Source organism: Gekko japonicus, unplaced genomic scaffold (genome assembly GCF_001447785.1).
Source record: "Gekko japonicus isolate JY-2015 unplaced genomic scaffold, Gekko_japonicus_V1.1 scaffold119, whole genome shotgun sequence".
Lineage (NCBI taxonomy): Eukaryota > Metazoa > Chordata > Lepidosauria > Squamata > Gekkonidae > Gekko > Gekko japonicus.
In genome coordinates, this window is record NW_015163606.1 from 504,963 (window position 1) to 528,631 (window position 23,669).

The window sequence follows — 23,669 nt, forward strand, 5'->3', positions numbered from 1 at the left end:
ATAGGGCCTTGCCACCCCTAGAAGTCACTTGTAAGGTGGTGACACGGAGATTTGTCCATTCCTTTACAAAGTACTATAGGATTAACAAACTAGCCTTGGTAGGGGTTAGTACCTCCAGTAGGGGTCACAGGGCACTCTATGGGGGGCAGTCACATTGGTGGCATATAGGGCCTTGCCACCCCTAGAAGTCACTTGTAAGGTGGTGACACGGAGATTTGTCCATTCCTTTACAAAGTACTATAGGATTAACAAACTAGCCTTGGCAAAAGCAGTATTTGACAGTAGAGGGCTCCTTCAGGCCCTGTAGGCACCGGAAGTTGTGTGACCCACCCGGGGGGAGCGCTGCTTTTTTACGTCCCAGGAGTAAGGAGTCAAGGACTGCCCCACTCCTGGACCACCGGAGAACGGAAGATTTGTATTCACTTACCGTGAAGCTTCCTTCTCGGTGGTCCAGAGTGGGGCAGTCCTACCCACCCTCTCTTGTTGGACACGACTTCCGGTCCATTTATGTTTTGCAGTTGTTCAGCTGTTCGTGAATATGGTCTAAATGATTACGTGATGTGGCGGACTGTTGCTGTTTCTTTTCTCTAATGGTTAAAATACTGGTTTGTATTTGTTTAAGCCCGTGGCTGTGATGGTATTCCCTGGTTGTCTGAGGGGGAAGGAGTTATTTTTTAAGTGTATTTACAGCAGCTCGGAGGTGGCTTTCGGTATGACTGGGGATCAGAGGATAAGCCCCTCCCCTCTGGGATCAAAGTTTGCCGGCCCTGCCTATGGAAGGGGGAGGTGCTTTCCCAGGAGTAAGGAGTCAAGGACTGCCCCACTCTGGACCACCGAGAAGGAAGCTTCACGGTAAGTGAATACAAATCTTCCGTTTTCCCCTCCAATCGCGTGGCCCCGCCCCCAGCGTGCGACGTCACTTCCGGGTGACGTGCACGCTGCGCACACCCGGGATTGTCCGGGAGCCCCCCGCTCCCAGACGATCCAGATTTGGCAACCCTAGAAAATGAAAAGAAATCTTAAGAAGAGAATACTAGTACATTTCTAGAGACTCCTACATAGTGACAGGGAAGAAGCAACCGTGTAATGCTGCAGTGAGAAGAAGAAAGTGAATCCACATGACCCAAGGCTGAGGGAAAGGAGAGAAGAGCAATATCCAACCAGGCTCAGTATATGTGAAGAAGGGAGAAAATGAAAGAGAAACACTTGAAAAGGAAAACAATGATGCCACTATTTTTTGAAAAATATATTTCAGGAAATAATTAGCCAAGATGGAGAAAATTGTAGCCCTGAAAAACTATGGTCTCAGTCTTTGCTAACTGTTTACTATAACATACCTACAATTCTTTGAAACGGAAATGTCTGCATGATCCAGGCTTTCTGTCATAGAACCAGCTGGTTTCTTGAGGGGTAGAAACTTGCTTACTGGCAAACTTCTATTTTTTCTCAAGCTTTTTTGAACTTTAGCCAATAATTAGCAGCTCAGAGATTTGGCCGTATGCATCCCAATGTCAGAATCAAACCAGTCTTCTTGTAGTGGAACTGGAACCAGTCCCAACTGAAGTACTGGTCCACTCCCCCTGTACAGCATAACTGAAGTGCAGAGGGCTTGGGTGGAGGAAGAGGAATACTTTTTTGCTTGGCATCTATGGACTGCTTATATTAGTCCAGGGCCCAGCAATAAAATTCTACCTGGAAAACCTAAATTATATACCTGTAGATTTGTTCATTCTGGATAACATATTCTGCCTGTGCCAGAGGTAAGAAACCATGGATCCCTGTCCTCTGGAAGTTCTGTTCAACCATCAAATGCAGTCTTTTGAGATTTTGCCAGTCATTGCATTTACTTGCAAACCCACTTAAATGAGCATGCAAATTCTGAAACCTTTCTTTGGCCCCGGTCACACGGCAAAGTTGCCGCAGGAGAGGCACGGATGGTGGGCGGATTATCCGGGCGCGATCACACCCCAACATCTGGGAAGTGGAGCGCACCGGTGGCTTTCCGCAGACAATGCGCCTTAAAAAACTAGTACCTCCAAGGTACTAGTAAATATTTGCCACGGGCTGCCTCCAGACACCCGTGGTATGATCGCGCCAGCGCGCAGCATTCCCCTCCAGTCCCTCGTTTACCCGCCGGTGCCGAGGGAAGGACCCGTGGTGTGCCACCGGCGCATCTGATCGCATAATCGCGCATCAAACTGAGCCGGGGCAATTAGCCACGCATCCCCCCCGCGATATCCAGCCTGTGTGACCGGGGCCTTTCTTATTTAAAAATGAAATGAAAGCAGAGGTTTTTCTCAAGGCTGGGGAGAGTGTCTGATACCAACCTTTCAGTTTGTGTGGCATTGTGAAGTGCTTGCCCAGTGATTCAATGGATTGGTGCAGAAGTATTTTCCATACCATACGTCTACCTGAATTTTTTACATGGATAATAGTAACCTGTTCCGTTGTCTTTACTGCTTACTGATCTTTTACAGACTGTTAAGAGAAACTGTATTTTATGTTACTATCCATTGTGATTCTTCATTCTGTAATTTCATTTATTTTGATCTAACTACGTAGCTGTTTCTTAACTAATAAGGACTGAAGGCAAATGTTTTATCTTGAGCATGTATTGGGAGTAAGATTGCCCATATAATAAAATACTGAAATGCAACCTTGATATTAAATTATCTAAAAAAAATTTAAAAACATATTTTATCTAGAAAACGTGCCTTTTCAGATGCTAGGACTTGTTTCTTTGAAAAGTCTGATTTTAATAGAGGAACTTTTAAATGGCATAAAATAAAGGATTAGGGATGTAAATTTTAGACTAGAAATATACCAACATTGAGTTTAGATAAATTGATAAGTTATTTAACACTTTTAGCTTGAACATGCAGGTGTATTGAATCTAGTAACATCTAGAGTCCAAAATGATTTCCATCCCATAGCATCTGAAGAAGTGAGCTCTGACTCACAAAAGCTCATGCTGGAATCATTTTTCTTAGTCTTTAAGGTTCCTCTGAATTTCTGTTTCATTTAGCTGCTGGAATAGTCTTTTCCCATGATTGTAGTACAGTATTGCAAACATTTGAGTTTCATCATGTTCCAAACCCCAAGTGCTGCTATATCTGCTGATTTGTTTTTAGCTAATATTTATAGTCAACACTGTAATGTAATTATACATTTTAATTATCTTTCTGTTAAAAAAAACACGTTAGGAATTTGTACTCCATTGGCTGTTTTATTATTACCTGTACATGTCCATCAGTAAAGACCAGGGCTTTGGTCAGTGCAATAGTATTCAACTAAAAATGTATAGGCTATTTATACCAAATATATGATGAGTTGTTGCTTTCAGTTTTGCTTTTGCACTTCTTCCTGGTGAGATTAATCTGCACCCCTTGCAATGACTCTTTAGCTGTGAAATAAGCAGAGCACCTAATAGTTTATTGAATCATGGGATGGGAGGAATTAAATCCGAGTTGAGTATGCTGAAATACTCAGTATGCTGAAATACATTTTGTTAATGTTTAAGTTGCCACTAGACTCTTGTTTAATTTGCTTCAACAGATTAAAATAGTTGGCTAACCCTTTGGAATTGCAGTTACTATTATTTGTAAATTGAACCACCCATTTTCCCTTTTCTGAAAAAGAAACATAGGGGTGGATCCAAAGAACTGCAGATGGAACTCTGCTCACAAAATGGATTTTTCCATCCAGCTCTTTTTTACTTCCCTCCATAACCAAAAGATTGGATTTTGAGAGTTGAAGATCTCTTGGGAACTGTATAGGCTGCATGATCACAAGGAGCTGCAGCTTGAATGGGAAATCTGTAAAAATTGTAATCACATAAGGTTTTCACTCCTTCATAATTTAGCAATAGGCAGTATACTTAAAAAATAGTTGCCTATCTTCCAGAATAGCTGACATGCCCAAATTCATTTTTACGTGACTTGTTTCTTTCTTGTTGACCTCCTTCTTAATGAGATCAGAAAACTTCACAGGAAGCTTACTGATACTGAAGCATCAATGGGGTGTACATCATTTGTAAGCTCTTATTCCTCAGACACCCAGTTTATTTACAGTTGTGCAAGTTGCTATAAAATACTGATAATGCTATCTACTGTTTTTAACTCACCCTTCCTCTCTCAGGGTAGCACTCATGGTTGTCTCCTGCCTTATTTCACCTATATAAGTGAACTTGTGTTTTAAGTGAGACTGGGAGACAGTGACTGATCTGACTTAAATTTCATGGCTCTGGCCCCTGCCACACGGCAGGGGAAAAAGCGGCAAAAAGCATGGCTTTTAAAAGCCGCGCCAAAGTTGAAACGGTGCGGCGGGATCCCACGGATCCCCTGGCCACGCCGCCTTTTCTCCCCGGCACGATCAGACGCCGGGGAGGAAACACAGATCAGACGCCGAGCCAGTCGAACTGCGCATGTCCGAGCATGCGCAGTTCGGCTCGGAGCCGGGGACGCGCCGGCGCATCCTTGCGCCAGCGATCAGACTCCCGGTTTGCGGCGTAGCAGGGAAATGAACCACCTCGGTAGGTGATTCCTACTTGCTCCGGATCATCGAGTGGATGGGCCAGTTCGGGGACGGAAGCACCACGCTTCCCAGATGTTGTGGTGTGATCGCGCCGGTTTGATCCGCCCCCGAACTGTCCTGCTACTGGCCCAAATCCCCTCGTGTGAACGGGACCTTAGTAGGGATTTGAATCCAGGTTTCCCCAATTTAGTCCCACATTCTAACTATTACAGTACTTTGGTTGTTTGTCTGATTCAGGTGGGTAGCTGTGTTGGTCTGAAGCAGCAGAACAAAGTTTGAGTCCAGTGACACCTTTAAGACCAAAAAAGTGTTATTCAGAGTATAAACTTTCATGTGCACACACACTTCTTCAGATACAATGAAATGGAAATTACCAGTCCATACTTATAGGTAGTTTGGTGTAGAGGTTAATTGTAGTGGTTAAATGCGTGGACTCTAATCTGGGAGAACTGGCCTTGATTCCCTACTCCTCCACATGTAGCTGCAGGGTGACCTTGGGTCAGCCACAGTTCTCACAGAGGTGTTCTCTCAAGAGTAGTTCTCTGACAGCTGTCTCAGCTCCACCTACCTCACGGAGTGTCTGTTGTGGGGAGGGGAAGGGAAAGGAGATTGTAAACTACTCTGACACTCCAAGTGAAGGGTGGGGTGTAAATCCAATCTTTTCCTCCTCCTCCTCCTCCTCCTCCTCCTCCTCTTCTAGGGTGAGCAGTAAATTAGCATACAGCATAATGAATGGTTACCATTTGTTTGGATTTAATTCTGAAGGGAAAACATAGTAAAGGAAATAAATATGTCAGAATTGGAGATTGACGGGCAGATGTTTCCTTAATTGTGAAATGCTGAGAGTAATTAACTGAGACCCTGTTGTTACGCTCCATCCATACTCCATCCAAAGAAGAAGATGCTGTAAGGTCATCCCCATGCTTGAGAGGAGATGGATGGATCATGAGGATAGGGGCTTAGTTAATTACTCTCAGCATGCCACAATTAAGCATATGTCTGCTAATTTTGGCATATTTATTTCATTCACTATGTTCCCACCCCCCAGAATTAAACCCAAATGAATGGTTTCATTATGCAGTATGCTAACTTACTGCTCACCTTTGACCTATATGTATGGACTGATAATTTCCATTTCATTATATCTGAAGAAGAGTGCGTGCACACGAAAGCTTATATCTTGAATAAATCTTCGTTGGTCTTAAAGGTGCCACTGGACTCAAACTTTGTTCTGTTGTTTGTAGGAGATATCCATGGATGTCAGTGTCAATCCCACCCATTACAATAGTAGAATATTGTTTAGAAAGTATTTCTTTCCCAACCTTTCAATTATTTTTCTTGTGTTTTTGTATTGATTTTTTTCAGAATTCTTTATACTGATCGTCATAGTGTATTACAGAGCTACACACAGTGGTATCTCTTGCTAATGTTTTCTTTCCCCATATATGGCAACACTGGCTGTTTCCAGCAAATGGAAGCCTCAAATGGCCAGTTAACTCTGAACTTGTCAAAATCCATAAAATGAGATAAGTATCTCACACTACCGAGGGCCAGTTTTTTCCTTTGTGTTATTAAACCTTAAATTATTATTCAGTACCTCAAAATCTGTAAGATAAGATGAGTCACACCAATTCATATACAAGTGACTGCTACTGGAATCCCCACCCCATCCAGCTGAATCAAATGTGACAAAGAGCAATGGGACTTCCACAGACCAATATTTCATTTCATATGTGGTTTCAATAGGTATGCAGTAGACCTTACAAATATATATAAGGTTACTTAAAAAGTAACAGTAAAATGGTAAGAACATCCCAATAAACAAATCTTAGAACTCTAAAATTAGCCAGCATAAAAAAGAAGAAAGCTCTCTGAAACAGCAATGGGGAAAAACAGTACAGCAAATAAAACCCCATAAGGAAGGAAAATCTAAAAGGCTTGAACAATAAAAATGTCTTCACCTGTTGCCTAAAAACATGTACATTTGGCACTAGGAGAGCTTCTGGGGAAGGATATTTAGAACCTGGGCACCTCCAATGAGTGGGTGCTATCTCTAGTTGTTGTCCAGCCTCTGAAAGTAATGGAACACAAGAGCAGATGGTCTTAATTGGTGGGTAGGCTTGTACAAGGGGATGCTGTCCTTCAGGTACCCTATTCCTAGATTTTAAAGAGTGTTATAGGTACTTTAGAATTGTGCCCCATAGCATATTGGTGGCCAATAGAGACCCTTTAACACTGCTGACATGTAGTCCTTACAATTAGTACCTGCTTGCATCTTAGCTGTCACATTTTGAGTGTTAAAGCTTCTGAACAGACTTCAAAGGCAGCCACACAAAGAGCACATAGATTTAGACAACTCTTTGTAGGATAAGTTCATATAGGCTAAGCTATGATAGGTAAAAAACAAAAACAAAATTTGAGTCCAGTGGCACCTTTAACTCCAACAAAATTTTATTCAAGGTATGAGCTTTTGTGTGCAAGCACACTTCTTCTTAGGCAAGTGGCTATTCCTCTAGGAGCGCACAAGGCAGTAAACTGTCCCCATGGTGATCAGGCCCTGGGCAGCAGGGACATAGAGACCAGGGTCTGACATACCTGCGGGACTGCCTTTCCCCATATATACCCCAGCGAGCACTATGGTCAGAAACACAACATCGACTGACCGTTCCTGGCCCTAAGGATGCCAGGCTTGTGGCCACCAGGGCCAGGGCCTTTTCAGTGGCGGATCCACACTGGTGGAATGAGCTCCTGGAAGAGATCAGGGCCGCTCACGGCTTTTGTTTCTCTCCCCCTCCGCACCAGGGTGACCCCAGTGCACTCCTCTACCACCAGACTAGGGTGACCCCGGTGCACTCCTCTACCACCATCAACATCCGTGGTTTGGGTTGACTCTGGTCCTGGGGAGGGTTTGCGTTATATCATTGCACCAAGCTGAAGATCACCAATGCCGATGATAATTGTTAGTACGCCATCTGAATCATTTAGAGATTACCATCAAAAGTGTACCATCACTAGCACTTTAATTGTTAATTGTTGAATTGTTTTTTAATGCTTAATGCTGTTTAAATGTTGGACATGGTTTTTGTGGTACAGGGTACCCACGCTGTAAGCCACCCTGAGCCCGCTCGCGGGGAGGGCCGGGTATAAATCAACACAATATATAAATAAAATGAATAATAAGATCTCCCTGGTCCCCACGGCGAAGACGGCGAGAGGGTCAGTACAATACAGGCAGATTTAAACCAGGGGCTTGCTGATGTCTGGTGGGCTACCGAATAGCCCAGGCTAAGATCTCAGCGGATAAGCAGGGTCAGCCCTGGTGGGTACTTGGATCGGCGTGCACATGAAAGCTCATACCTTGAATAAAATTTTGTTTGGTGTAATGGTTAAGAGTAGCGGTCTCTAATCTGAAGAACTGGGGTTGATTCTCCACTTCTCCACATGCAGTCAAATGGGTTCTCTCAGAGCTGTTCTCTCACAGTTCTTTCAGCCCCACCTACCTCACAGGGTGTCTGTTGTGGGGAGAGGAAAGGAAGGAGATTATAAGCCACTCTGAGACTCCAAGTGAAGGGCGGGGTATAAATCCAGCTCTTCTTTCTTCTTCTTGGTCTTAAAGGTGTCACTGGACTCCAACTTTGTTCTGCTGCTTCAGACCAACACGGCTACCCATCTGAATCTGATCAGTGGTAGCATGTCAGTGTATCTCTTAAGTATTCAAAGTTGTAAAATAAACAGCAGGTGAAGACTATGATACTTGTCAATTTCCAGGGTCATCTTTCTGGACACTGTTGCAAACAGGATACATTAAAATGATGCTTAATCTGATCTAGCAAGGCGGTCCTCATTTTCTTGTTTCTTTTGGGGGGGGGGCTGAGTCAGTCAACCTATCTGACTTTTAAAAATACACATTGACTTTGATCCTACCTACAACTTCCATGGACAGAGGGAACGTATGTCTGCAGAGCATGACTTCTCTACCTCCCCTGCCCTGTTGCAATCCAAATCATCATCATAAGAACCTTTATTGGCATAGCTATAACATCAAAGGAGAACTAACAATACAGTTTGCCAAAGTTGCAGTCCAAAATGTTGAAAAGCTAAAATGCTACTTCTGAGGGTCCCAGAGAAATAGTTCAGGGGAGTCAGAAGTCTGCCGTGGGAGAGGGAAATTGGAAAGAATTGCTTTCCTTTCCGTCTGTGGAATTCTAAGCAGCATCCAAACCATTTTATTTCATATTTTCACCTACTTTTAAGCATATTCTGAATCTTTGGGGTGGGATAGGATACATTAAGAGTACATTTTCCAAAAAAATTACAGTGCTTATATTGAATTGGCTATTTAATTAAACAAAAGCTCCCAACTTGAATATATTAAAATGCTTGTGGGCCACTTTACAATAAATAGCATCAAATTTTGTCAGGTGTCTTATAGAATTTACTTAATGTTTCTGACAAGCTCTGATTTCTTTTGGTTTACGCTAGAAGTTACATGGGAAGACCAGCAGAAAAAGGTGAATGGTACAATAACTGATGACAAATCATTGCCGAAAAAGAAACATCATACTGAGCCAGGTTTGTCAGGGTTTGGAAAACCACCAGAAAGCATGAGACTATAAAATTTTTACATTTCATGCTTTTTGTAATAAGTGTGTGCTTAATGTACCTTATTTTTTTCACTTTGTGAATTTTTTTTAGTCTGTAGAAACTATCTAGATTAGTATTGTGGCACAGTTTCTTTTCTTTTTTTTAGAATAGCAAAAATAGAGCCACGTGTTAGAATGCACATCAATTAGAAAAAGTGTGTGGCTTAAATTAATATTGACCTTCCTTTTTAAAATGTTTAGTTTTATTTGTTGTTATCTATACAAATTAAAATATGTGCAAAGTTCCTGCCAACCTAGCAGTTCAAAAGCAAGAAATTGCAAGTAGATAAATAGGTACCACTTCAGTGGGAAGGTAACAGCGTTCCGTGCACCTCGGTGTTTAGTCATGCCGGCCACATGACCACGGAAACATCTTCGGACAGCGCTGGCTCTTCAGTTTGGAAACGAAGATAAGCACTGCCCCCTAGAGTCGGATTCGACCGGCTTTCGAGCAAGGGAAATTTTTACCTTTACTTAAAGTTATTTAATATCCTGACAGTACATTAAGCATGTTTGCTCAGAAGTCACTCCCACTGAGCTTACTCTGTAGTAAATGTGCTTAGGACTGGAGCCTAAGCCATTTCGCATTCTAGAAGGTTGGGATGGATTGATTGGTCATTGAGAGACTACAGTGTGGCACAATATGAAAATAAGGTGAAGGCAGAAATAATAATTGGAGGGGAATGAGTAAAAGGAAGACAAGATTTGGGAGGAGCAGTTGAGAGAGGAGGATAAATGAGTAATATGGAGGTGAGCCAGGAATCCTAGGTACATCTTGTTAAGCCTTTATTTAAGAGGACAGGCAAGTAATCATATAAGTAAGAAAAAAAACTGACCAGCGATAGCTAGGCATTGTTGCATGTGAAAGTGGTAGAGTCTGGATACTGAGCATACTGAGAGTACATCTGCTGAAGAAAACGTGAAGGTTTAATAAATATTATGTATGATTGTTATGTATTAAGCATGGTTTATTGGAAGTGGGTTACAGGGCCTGACTTGCCAGTGTAAAGTGATTAAACAATCCATGACATTCCTTCCTTCCTTCCCACAGATTATGTTATATTGGGTGAGCGAACTGTTATTTGCAAGGAATTAAGCGCAGGAAGGGTTGATCAGATTGAAAAGGGGCATTTCAGCTCAATTCCTTTTTCCCTTCCAGCTCCTAATCGTCTTCCTTCTCCACTTTGCACGTTAAAATATCTCAGGGGTATAGAATAGGTTATAGATGCCAGATGTATAACAGTGTAAGAGAAGCTGCACTTCCTGAAAGTAGCACAGATTATTTCAGACCTCTTAAAATATTCTTTCTTTGCCACTTTTTAGATGGCATCATCAGAAAGTGGCAAAGGGAAAACATTTTAAGAGAGCTGAAATAATTTTAGAGCCAGTTAAACTGGGTTTTATTCCCTGCTCCTCCACATGCAGCTGCTGGTGTGAGAATGGGTAAGTCACAAGTTCTCTCAGAACTGTTATCTCAAGAGCAGGCCTCGAAAGAGCTCTTTCAGCCCCACCTACTTTACAGGGTGTCTGTTGTGGGGAGGGGAAGGAAAAGGAGATTGTAAACCACTCTGAGACTCCTTCAGGGTGGGGTATAAATCCAATCTCCTCCTCCTCCACCTCTTTGTCTTCTTCTTTCAGGACATGTGGCTTCTCTTACACTGATATACATCTGGCATTTACAGTTTTCCATTGTGCATTATTTATCCAAAATTCTACATTGGTCTGATGGTCCAGTAAGAACTAACAACTCCCAGGGAAAGAGAAATTCTTCCTTGAAAGAACCCAGTGATCATTCTATGAAATTTCTTAACAGCAGCTCAACTCTGTCTCATGATCTGAAGATCTAATTTTTTAAAAAATGGATGAAAATTTTCATCCAGTAACACTCAAAAGACCACCCCAGCCTCTTATACACAGGACAGAAAGGATTAATGAGGTACGAAGTTATGTGGAATACAAAGATCATTTTGGCAATGCCCTATCCGTACTCAATGTCTTCATAACCAGATCACTGCATAAGAACTATGGAGGTAATGTGATAACAAATGTGTTGTATAGACTTTACCATCATTGTGTTTTGGGCTCTGTCTAACAATACAATCCTATGCAGAGCTACTCCAATCTAATCCCATTGATTTCCAGTAGACTGAAATAACTGCACAGGATTGCACTGTAGATCTTGGCACACTGAATAGCTGAGTTATATACTGAAAGAGGGATTGCACTTACACTTCAGAAGTAATTTACTAACTACTTCTTGGAGTTTGAGGATTTGACTACTATCTCTGAAATCTCAAGGATTAGGCGTTATAACGCGCTTTGTGTGGGATCTGCATGATGGGTGCTGGAACTTGTATACAACAGGTATACAACAATGAGAACGTATCTATCCATTCTGTGATATTTGTATTGCTTGCCATGCATATGCCAATGTGGGGTATTAGTGGGTCCCCTAGAAAACCTTTTATGGCCTGCCCCTCAATGTCTGAGTGTAATCTGTGGATTGCCCTACTCAAAATCCATGAATGTGATTGAGAGTATGGGATATATTATGTATAGACAGAGCTGTAGAATGTACAATCTACAGGGGTATATATTAAGGCCTTCTCAGTTATAGCTCTGATGCTGAGGAACTTTCTGATTGTAGGAAACAATTTTCTCTTCATTTCTTTCTCACAAGTAAACAGGATACAAATGTGACAAATAGGCAAATAATTTGATTTTTTTCCAGCACTTGTTTTATTTGGTTTTTACTGTATAAGTAATTTACAATAGGGAAAACTGCAGGTATCACATATAGTAAAGGATGTTTGCTTGTTTTACTCTTCATTTCAGTTTGTACCTAGGCCCGTGTCTTCCAAACATTAAGCACATACTTTAATAGGCAAACCAAGTAAACTATGATATCACTGCAACAAATATCAGCATAATTTTAAAGTTTTGCATTTCTTCCAAAATATGCCCAGGATTTGCCTTCAGTAAGTCTCCAAAGGAAGGGAGATGCTTAACATGCTCGTGGTATATAGGCGTCTTCAAGAAGGTGTCCTTGGTTGATTTTTCGGCGTACAGTAGAATATAGTTTCACCTGCAGACTGTTAGACTTAAATGCATCACTCTGGATTCCACCAAGACCCTACAGCAACATCTTCTTTCTACTGACCAAACACAGAATTGATTATCCTCCTTTCCATCAGCAGTTTTCTCTTGTTTCAGCATGCTTACTCATGGTCAGGTCATTCTAAAAAAAGGACGGGTGGCAAAGTCTTGATTGGAAAATCTCATGGTAGTTGCAGTTGATTTCCATAAGGAAGGTGGAATTGACCAAAACAACAGTTTATTTATTTATAGTTTCAATAGTTTCGATTTATTTAGTTTAGTTTGCCTTAAGGTTGATATGCCATAATGTAAAACACCAAACAGTGTATGCTCGTTACTTGTGTTAATTATTTATATAGTAAACCAGCTATGTGAAGAACATGAGTGATGATAACATATAGGCTCCTGGAAGAAATTATAGGTAAGAGCTATAGATGCTCTGAAACTCATTTCCATTTAAACCCAATTTTTACTTGTATTGTAATAATGGCCTGCTTGATTGACTAATATTTCAGAATCAGTTATATATTTAATTAGTATTCATTGTAATCTGGTTTCTTATAAACCAGTGGCTTTATTTCCTCTTCCAGATAATGAGATATTTTCTCCCATTTTCCTGCTACTTAAAATTAGTTTAACTTCAGCAAAAAATATTTTAAACCATCTGATAATATTATTATGGAGAAAGCTCAAAGTTAATTTTTTAACTTTAGCCCAGAGAAATGTTGTTTAAGTATGTTGAATATTCCTGGACCAAACTGAATTCGCGAGTAAATGCATTTTCGTTTTTTCTGCATTTTTCTTCAGCCATACTGGGGGAACAGCAGTAACAATGTGTGCTTTCCCCCCTCAAGATTTTACACTAATCTTGTATTTCTGATCCTTTCTAGTTCAAATAGATATTTTCTTCCTTTTAGTGTTTGCTGTGTTTTCTCCCCCCCCCCCCATTGACTGACTGTACACTACAGGTTTCTTTCTCACAATTGTGGCCCTTTCCCTCAGTGTCAGTTTTTATCTTCTGAGTACATCCACTCACGTCCATCTTCTTTGTCTCTGTCTGTACATTACACGACGTGATCACAGAAGAAGTGGATTCATCAAGGAGAAGAAACCCAGGTCTGTCTCTTCTACTGGTTTTCTCTGTTCTATTTTCCTTCTAGCTTGTCCTGTGAATTTTGACACATTGCATTTCTCACATTTCTCTCATTCTCATATATGTCTACATACAAGTATTCTTTCTCTCTCATTTTGTCATCACTATAAAAATGCAACCTTAGTTGTATATTAATTTTGGTAGGGAACAAAATATTCTGGATATTAAAACAGCAGCTTTAATGGATTACATAAAGTATTTGGGAAAGAGAACTTTTTTCCTTCCTGTTTACTTGACTGTCGCTATCTTCTGCATATCAGATTTCTAGGTCTCAAGTTAATTAGCATTAATTACTGTGATTAATTACTGTGATTGCCTATATTCTGAATTATCATTTTATCAGGAATTCTTAGATGGGTTAAAGAAATTCAAACATGTTTAGAAAGAGGATCTGTGAAATTTGAAGAAATTCATACCATTCCATTTCATGCTATGGGAAGTGGCTCTTGCATTTTTAAGTCAGTCCTGAGTATAGTCATTATAGGTTTTGTGTAATTAGTAATAAGAAAGAACATCAATATAACATAATAACGAAATAGGGTAATGAAAAGCACTGAGACAGTTGTTTCACATAGGCGCCGGTCACATGGAGGATTTGCTGTGCTAAAGGCATGAATGTCAGGCGGATTTTCGGGGCGCGATCACACCCCAACATCTGGGAAGCATAGCGCACCCGTGGCATCCCGCCGAAGATGCACAGTCAAAAAGTACCTCGGAAAGTGCACTAGCATCCGGAAAACGCGGGGCAGGGGTGGGCGTCTGATCGCAGGAGCTCTGGTATCCCATGGCATCTGGTGCCTGTCCACGTCCCATCGCAAACCGGATGTTTTTCGTAAGCGCATGCGCATAAACACATAACTGAAAGCAGTGCTGCTCTGCAGAACTGCACATGTGCACAAACGCAAAACGCTTGCCACGCTGCTTCTTTGCCATGCTCCAGCATCGCCATGTGATCGCCAGCTAACAGCCTAAGTGTGAAGACTTGGGGGACCATGTGATCAGGCTACCGTACTTTATTTTGCTCTGGGGCGAACAGCCACGCCTCCCCCCTGCGTTATCTGGCCCGTGTGACCAGGGCCATAGTTAGGTAATATAAACATCTGTTGAAGGATGGAAGCAATGTTTTGTAAAGGGTTTTGAGCTGATCATCCTTCGCAGATAAAATAACAGGCGACAGCAATATGCCCCATCTCTCTTATATATAATTGCCGAATGGTGGTGGCTTCTGGCCTTTGGGGTGGCGAGATTACATGCACTCCCCCAGCCATTGGCCCGTTGGCTGCCAGTCAAGACTACTGGCGTGCCATTGGGCGGGCGTGCTGCTCTTCCCCACCCACTCCCCCTTCCACTCTGCCCTGTCAGAATTCTTGGCAAATGGCTTTGTCTCTTTGACGAAGACGCTTCTCCTGCTTGCCTCCTGTGTGGGATTTAACTTTTCCCTGAGTAGCTGTTGGTAGGTGTAGCGAAATGGCAGTTACCTGTGTAGCTGTTGGTAGGTGTAGCGAAATGGCAGTTACCTGTGTTTGTAAGATGACTGCTGGGCTGCTGTCTGTGGTTGTTTGTTTAAAATGTTCCGCCATAAGGTTTAATTGCGCTGTAGTTCCAGAGAGGTCTCACTCACTGGCTTGAATGGAGCTTCCTCATCTGCTGGACTACAGTTCCCAGCTGCCCCAAGGCAGAAAAGGGCGGCAAAACAGGGGCTGTCCCAACACACGGGGCGGCATCAATACAAACTGCAGCCCATCCAGAGAGGAGGCCTTCTTCGACCTACAGGAGGTTAGGAAAGGCTCCTGCTGCCTGTGCTGACCAGGCTATCCAGGCCACAAGCCAGAGACCTGGGGGAACCCTGCTCTCTTGGGCCAGAGAGTGAGAGGCTAGAGGAGAGAGCCAAAGGCCAGTGTGAAAAGAGGATGGTGTTTAACCCCCATTCGGTTCATACAGTTGGTTCATACACAGTGAGTGCGCGCGACCCATAACTGTGTCAATAGTTAGATAAATTCTTTTATTTGGGCTAATAATCTGTGTTGTGCTCTGACCACATAGTCTCTCTCGCTCTGCACAATAACAAAGGGAGGGGGTAGCCCAAGGAGGCAAGAAAGGCCAGACCCTTGGGTTGCCAACTTTCCAGGGATCCCCCAAAGACTGGGGATTCCATCTCCAAATACAGAGATTTGGCCAGAGGGGTCTCATCGTCCCTCTAAAAAGGCAGTGACGATTCAGTGAGTCGTGGCAACAAATTTAAGGAGTGAGATATGTGCACGGGGCGAGGGTGGGAGGCAAACAGCTGAGTGGTAAACTGGAGCCCGTTTCGCCACAGTAGGCAACCAAGCTCAGTTTAGACAAAGGAAGGAAACCCTTTGCAGGCCTTTGTGAGGAACTGAGTCTAGGGTTGCCAGCTCCAGGCCAGTACTGAGTCTAGGGTTGCCAGCTCCAGGTAGGGAGATTTCTGGAGATTTTCTGGAAGAGTCTATGGAAGCCAAGGTTTGGGGAGGAGAGAGGCCTCAGCTGAACAGAATGCCATATAGCCCACCTTATTTTCTCTGGGGGGGGGAATCTGTTGTCTGGAGTTCAGTTGTGATACCTGGTGATCCTCAGGCTTCACCTGGAGGTTGGCTGCCCTGTCAGTGCTTCAGAGCAGGGTCTGCTAGATCCAGGTTCTTGCTGTAGGGGCTGGGTGGGTGGGTGATTTTGGACAGGTCACAGACTTTCAACCTAAACTACCTCACAGGGTTGTTGTGCAAGTCAAAAGCGGGAGAGGAGAATGATGTAAGCTGCTTTGGTCCCCATTGCAATGAAAAACTACTTTTCCTCCTGTTGCCAATCTCCAGATGAGGGCTGGAGATCACTGAAAATTACAACTGCTCTTCAAGTAGCAGAGATCATTTCCTCTGGAGAAAATGGTGGACTCTGTGTCATTATACCCTGGTGAGGTCGCCATGGCACATTGACGCTGAGTGCCTTGGCACTCTCCAAGAGCCTCTTTCTAGAGCTCGTTGTATTTATTTCCACAACGGGCCTTTTTTCTAGTAATTAATAAATGCAGATTTACCTTTTCTGAAAACTAAAATTCCAATTGTGGAGTTCTTTCAGATCTTAATAAGGTGCCTTTTCTTCAGTTTTGAAAAGCCAATGCTCTTGAACTGTATGTGATGAAGGGAGCTTTCACTCTTGAATGCTTATACCCCCAAAATATTTTTGGTCTCATTAGGTGCTACTGGACTTGAATTTATGTCTTTTGCTGCAGACCATCATGGCTACGCTCCTGAACCTGCATCTATAAAGTTGCCTGTGTTTCAGATTATCCTATTCACTGCCATTTCTGCAGAATGGAGCTAGAATAAAGCTAGTGTATTAGGTCACTAATGAGAAGTTCAGTATTGAAAGTGTTTCTTGTGTTTGGCTGTAGAAGCTTCTAATGCTGTGGTGTTTAAAATTTTGGTTTTTGACTTGGAGGATCACCCAAATTCATCCGATCCTTATTTTAGATAAGCATTCTATATATAAAAACACATCTGCATACCTCTCCCACACCACAGAAGCAAGACTGCTAAACCTTTGACAAAAGTTACCCTTCAAGCCACCCAGACGCAGCAACTTCTTATACCTCCATGCAAAGGGGTGGGGGCAAAACAGATGAAAGCAACCCACCTCTTGCAACAAAGAGTTCCTTGACGTCTCAAACCCTGGCCACTTCCACACTGTCATTTTTGTCACTCATTTGTCCCTATTCTTCAGGGTTCTTTCCCCCCAATGTGTTTTGCTTTCTCTAGTAGTCCCAGAGGGAGCAAAACACATGTGGAAAAGGGGGGGGGAGTACCCAAAGCAAAACAAATGACAAAAGCAACAAGACAGTAATGTCTTCAAAGCTGAAGCTTCTGTTATATCTCCACCATGTGGAGGGGTGAGGGCAAGGAAGGTAAATGCTATCTGCCTTCAGCAAAAGTATCTTACTGTTGTCAGAGATGCTTTAGGCTGGTCCTCCATTGGGCAGGGGGTTGGACTAGATGGTCTGTATGGCCCCTTCCAACTGTATGATTCTATGATTTTATGTTTCAAACCCCCAGTCCTTAAAGCTTAAGTTGTTCCACTTATTTTAGTGTTTTTCTTAATTACTATCTTTCAAACAAATTAGAATTCTACTATGTTGGGTTGTAAAAATATGTTTCAATTACTAGTTGGAGGACAATTGTGTAGTTACAGTTTTAAAATCCTCTGTGTAAGTAGTGATGGAAAATTGCAGTGAAATCCTATGTTTTTTTTTTTGTTTTTTTTTTAATCCCCCGAAGGGTAGCTTTATTGATTTTTTATTACACCTACGTGACTACAAAAAGGAAAGAAAAGAGAGGGAGAAAAAATGGAAGGGGGGGGAAAAATAACAAACTAAAATAACAAACCCCAGGATACAAACAGTATAAAGAAAGAAAACCCACACTATAACTAAAAACCCAAGAAAGTAGGGTCATTAACAGTTAGTATGCAGTTAGTTATAAAGATTAATGCTTTCATTAAGTCAAGGAATTTAGGAGATTAGTTAGTCCATTTTGTTGTATATCTAATTTCTTCTCAGTGTGCACATAGACTTCTTCCAGCTCATCCATAAGTCTTTTTAGTTCATAAGTGCTATTTGGCAACTCTTAGCCGCAAGTCATATGCTTCTCTGGCCGTGCCTCCTTCTGCTCCAAGTAGGTCTCTGTCCGTCTCTTCCAGGTCAGCTGCCTGGCCTCCTCCGTCTTGCTGCTCTTCCTCTTTCTGTCCGAAGAATTGCTTCAACCATTCTTCTGCTTTTAACACCGAGTCGATTTTTTCTCTTTTGTCTCTATATTTGAATTGGACCCCTTCTGGAAAAAGCCAGGAGTATTGAATTTGGTTGATCTGAAGTGTTGAGATGAGTTCTTTGTACGCTTTTCTTTTCTGTCGAACCTCAAATGGAACGTCCTTAAGGACCCTGATACTTGCTGATCCCATTTGCAGGGGTTTGTCTGCTGTTGCTTTGAGAATATCATCTCTTGTCTGTCGTCGGAGAAATTTGACCACGATCTCGCCCGGCAGTTTGTTTTGCTTAATATATTTAGAGTAAGAACGATATGTCACTTCTATCTCTGCATGCGCTTCAGCCGTTGCAATGCCGAGCGATAGAGCGATTAGCTCAGCTGCCACATCTTTCAAAATTTCTCCTGTCGTCTCAGCCACCCCTTGGAATCTAAGGGTTTTATTCGCTTTGTCCATTTGTAGGTTCAATAGCTTCCTTTCGTGTAGATCCTGCTTTTGTTCCATCAGACCAACTCTTTTCTTCAGCTTTTTAGCATCATGTGTGGTCTCTTTAAGTTTTTCATCAGTTTGGATCGATTTTTTCACAAGCTCGGTGATCTGCTGTTGCTGTTTTGCCATGCTCTGGTTTGAGGCAGCAATCAATTGGTTAAGGCCATCGAGTCTTTCATGAATGGGCCGAAGCAGCTCTGTTAGTGTGGAGAAAACATCTCCTTCCTCCACTCTCGGACTTTGAGAACCACGCCCCCCTCTTACTCCTCTCCCTCGGACGCCGGCCATTTTCCGCTTTGTTTATACTAAAGAGTGCTTTTTCACACTTCTTCAGCAAGTGCTGGTTTATCCGCAAAAAACAGCTAAGTCTCTGGCACGCTTGAGTGATTAATTGTCTTCTCCCCCTCCCCGTCTCTTTAAATCACAGTTCGGTTTGTTTACGTCTGGGATTCCTCCCGACGCCGCTGAGGGTGGGGGGGGGATCGGAACTCACTTTTAAAGCTTCTTCGCTCGTCTCATTCTCCAGTTCCTTGACAGTCTGATCACAGACTCCTTTTAATCATGCTTCATTCGCTGACCCGCTTGCTTGTCCCGATCGGCATTCAGCTATGCTCGGTAAAAACCGAGCCTCTCAGGGGGTGGACCGAATGGGGCAGGGAGGAGCGCCTCAATTCCCCGGCTTCAAGCCGTGGAAGAGGTCGCCCCTCAAGCGCCCCCGGCTTGGAGCCCCACACTGAGGCTCACCTGGGGGTGCCACTTGAGGTGACACCCCTCCAGCACCCCTGGAGCGCGGAATGCCTCCCCCGTTCAGGAGAGAGCCTCCGCCATCGCTGAAGCCATAGACCGGAACTGCTGAGCCAATGTTCTTGCACAGAAAGTCTGCCAGTGAAATCCTATGTTGAGTTACTCCATGCCAAGTCCATTCCACATATTTAGTTGCTGGCAGGGGTCATTTCCAGCAGGAGCGCACAGGAGCGGTGCTCTGGCAGTAAAGAGCCCAGGGGGCAGGCACATGCAACAAGCCCCACCCCCTGCTCTCAGCAGCCCTCAGTCAGCGCAAGAAGCAGCCAGGTAAGTTGCAGAGCCTGCCCCCCCCTGGTCCAAAGCAGTCCAGTGGCACCTTTAAGACCAAGTTTTATTCAGGTACAAGCTCTCCCTCCTCTGCGAGGACAGATGTGCACGTTCCCCCCCAAATAGCTAGGAATCCAAACAGTCCAGTGGAGCCTGAGTGGTGGGTGTTGCCTTCTGACACACTTCCAGTGATGTCAGGGGGTGTGGCATATGCAAATAAGTTATGCTAATGAGTTAGGCTAATGAGCGTCTTTTTCTACGAAATGACCCCTGGTTGCTGGTACCATATTTTAGGATCAAACCAATGTTTACTTATTTGAATTCTGTAAATTGATTGGTTGTGTTACTCCAACAGTCTTGGAACCAGCTTTTCAACACATTTCATTAATGCAAATAGAGGTTTCAAAACACAGAGGTTTTTATTCCTTGCTTGGAATGTAGTCCATAGTTCAGATTGTGGGTTTTGTATTCAAAATGAGTCTCTTACTGATCTGAAAACATCACAGCTGTACATGGGACTAATTAGGCATAAAAAGTCTATTTAGAATATGAAAACTGTTGACAAAAACTGTATTTGTCTAATGTTAACAAAGCTTTCAGATGCAACAGTTTGTTTTAATTTACTATTCCCACAACTGACAAAGTATTAAATACATTTTGTGTTTTCTCTGAAACAATATTATGAAGACAAAGGAATGTGAAACGAATGAATCTGCAGGTCTGACTTTTCCTTCTGTGTCTTTGGCGCTGAATGAATAATATCTATTCTACCACTACTGCTATCTCTACAAACTGATAACAATAATTCTGAATCATAAGTTTTTTCTATTTATAATTTCTTCTTTAGTTTATTCAGCCATATCTATATTATCAGCCTCATAAGACGAATTGTATCAGAAAGCATAGCCTGTGCATTAAATCATACATGTGCTCTTAATTGTGTAATTTCATAATGTCTGAATGCTTGAATAGTGAGCTGATTTGCTGTCTCAAAACTGCCAGTCCTATATGCTGAATGAGGAAGTATCTGGTATAGAAAAAGTAATATTCTGTTTTCTCATTAGATGTTGCCTTATTTTATTGGGTGCACAGACAGGGCCCATGGAATACACGAAGCCTATGTATTGAGTAGATATCTTCTGTATGGAATACAGGAGAGAAAGGGGGAAGGCTTTGATATGAAGTAAATAATGGTTTGACAGTAATAAGCAAGATCACACAATTGTGCTTTCTATAGCTACATAGTCACTATTACTAAACTGGTTTATAATCTCCAGTTCATATGTAAGAACTGAAAGGAGAGGGAAAATTATATATTTTATCACTTTATCTGCCATGCTTGTTAATATAACAGGATGGTTATGAGAGATCTGAGGTATAGTCGTGTTAGAGAACCTGGGTTTCCACATTCCTAGTCCAGAATTCAAAACAACAAATTACAACTGCTTACAATAAATACAGGGGCTGCGGTGGCTCAAGTGGTTAAGACACTGAACTACAGACTGAAAGGTCGGTAGTTCAGCAGTTCAAGACTCAAGTGCTGTATGAGCCCGCTCGCGGGGAGGGCGGGGTATAAGTTTAATAAATAAATAAATAAATGACGGAGTGAGCGCCCGTCTCTGGTCCCAGCTCCTGCCAATGTAGCAGTTCAAAAGCAAGAAATTGCAAGTAGATAAATAGGTATCACTTTGGTGGGAAGGTAACAGCGTTCCGTGTGCCTTGGCGTCTAGTCATGCCGGCTACATGACCACAGAAACATCTTTGGACAGCACTGGCTCTTCGGCTTGGAAACGGATTCAACTGGCTTTTGAGCAAGGGAAACCTTTACAATAAATACATTACTTAATTTAATCATAAATTATTACCATCTGCATAGAATAACATACGGTAGGAACCTCTTATTTATTAATTAAAACATTTATATCCCATCTTTCCTCATGGTTCAAGGCAGTTTACGATAAGAGTTAGAAACATCCCCTGCCAAAAATAAAATAGAAAACCCCCAATCTCTCCTCCCTTAAAAGATGCCTGCCATTCAAACCCCGCAAAAGACCTGATAAGAAAAGCAGGCTTCACAGCGCCTCCTGAAGATCTCCAAGGAGGCACCCTTCATCTCTTGAGAGAGCCTGTTCCCCAGAGTGGGAGCCATGATGGAGAAGGCGTGACCTCTAGTTGATGCCAGTCAGACCACCCTAAATGTTGGGATACCCAACAGATGGCTGCCTGACAACAGTAGTTAGGGTTGCCAGCCCCCAGGTCCAGGTGGGGGGTTCACCCGCATTTTGGGGCTCCAATTCACCCTGGCCAGATGGCCGGTGGGGGAAGACCTGCCCAAAGCACTGTCCCCAAGAGCAACCCCCCCCACTCCTCTCCCCTCTCCTCTGGCTGAATTAAAGGGCTTCAACTGATTGGTGGGGACCACATCGCCCGCCAACCAGCTGGTGGGCCCTTTAAATCTAGCAAGAAGGAGGGAGGGGGAGTTGCGGGCCACACACTTGGCTTGCAAAAAGACCTTGGATCTTTTTGTGAGCCGAGCATGTGGCCCACGACCACCCCTCTCCCTCCCTCCTGCTAGATTTAAAGGGTCCTCCAGCTGGTCGGTGGGCCACGTCTCCGCCAATCAACTGAAGCCCTTTAATTCAGCCAGAGGAGAGGGAGGGGGTGGCTGCTCTTGAAGGTGGGGCTTGGGGCATCCCTGCCCACCCTTGGAATGCCCCCCAAATCCCCCTGCCGTAGCAACGAAGGAACCTGGCAACCCTAACAGTAGTTCACTCACAGATCTGTGTATGTACATATGTAGTGCCTCCCTAAAGCTGTTGAAGAAAGCCCTCCAATTTACCATATATAGTTAATATTGACGCTCCCCATCACACACACACACACAATTTGCAGACATCTGTTAAAAGGAATGTCAGATCTTAATCTGAATCTCAGTTATCAGGCCGTAAAAATGATCTTGCAACAAAGCTTTGTAATGCTGCAGTAAACCCGGGCTTCCTGCCCAGTTTTCAGCATGCCAGCACAATAGAAGAAGCTTGCAGGACGTTAAGGAAACAAAACATCATTTCATTTACTGGGATTCTGAAATATTTGAAAAGCAACCACAGCAGGAGGGTGGAAAGTTGAGCTCTGCAGGCAGAAATCTTTCTGCCCATGGAAAAGTTCCAGTGGATCCAAGCCATTATTTTCTACCAAGTGCTCAGCAGGCTTGAAGAGAAAATAGAGCTCACTTTTGAATTCTCTGTTTAATCATGATTTTTTCCCCTCCTTTCATTATTATTTTTGCAATCAAAACAAAAACTGAATATATGTCCTGCACAAAATCCCTAAATTGCTGCTACTATCACAGTTTATGTAAGCTCAGAATGTTCTTTGTGCTTAGACAGTGATATGTTCTTCATCATGGTGGAACAAATGATACATAGAATGCGTTTCTAAATGTAACTACAGTTTTTTCCCTGATTTAAAAAAATACATAAGCATTTTGCTCTCTGCTTTGCTCCCCTCTGGAACTTAAAGATGCTGCAATCCAAACATTTAAAATAACATTCATCTTTATCTGTGATATTGTGCTTTTCAAACTGCTGTGCTCCTTGATAACAATGGATCTACTGAATTCAGCAATGAAACTGTTCCCTAGTTTCAGATGAAGGAATTCCCAAATAAGTTTTCCAGGAAGATTTGCAACAGTTCAGTCTATCCTACAAACACAGATACCTCCCCCCCCCTCTACCCCTTGCATTTAAACTTAGAAATGTAGAGCCGGAAGAGATCCTGAGGGTCATCGAGTCACCCTACATAATTCAGTAAATTCACAGCTCCCCCCCCCTCCCTGGTGGCCCCTGCTCTATGCCCAGGGAAAAGCAAAAAACCTCTAGGATTCCTGGGCCAATCTAACCTGGAGGAAAATTCCT

The 23,669-nt window shown here is 42.8% G+C and overlaps 1 protein-coding gene across 5 annotated transcripts in view; it reads left to right on the top strand.

Moving 5' to 3' along the window:
* Positions 1–23,669, top strand: part of RIMS2 (regulating synaptic membrane exocytosis 2) — a 611,329-nt gene that overhangs the window by 453,033 nt on the left and 134,627 nt on the right. The window contains exon 24 of one of the 5 annotated variants that reach the window (XM_015407290.1): positions 13,356–13,388. The exons of 3 other annotated variants lie outside the window; for them this stretch is intronic. In XM_015407290.1, coding sequence (XP_015262776.1) covers positions 13,356–13,388 — 33 coding nt within the window. Of the gene's footprint in view, positions 1–13,346; positions 13,389–23,669 lie in introns of all 5 variants that reach the window. One more of the 5 variants, XM_015407291.1, reaches the window with a different exon arrangement.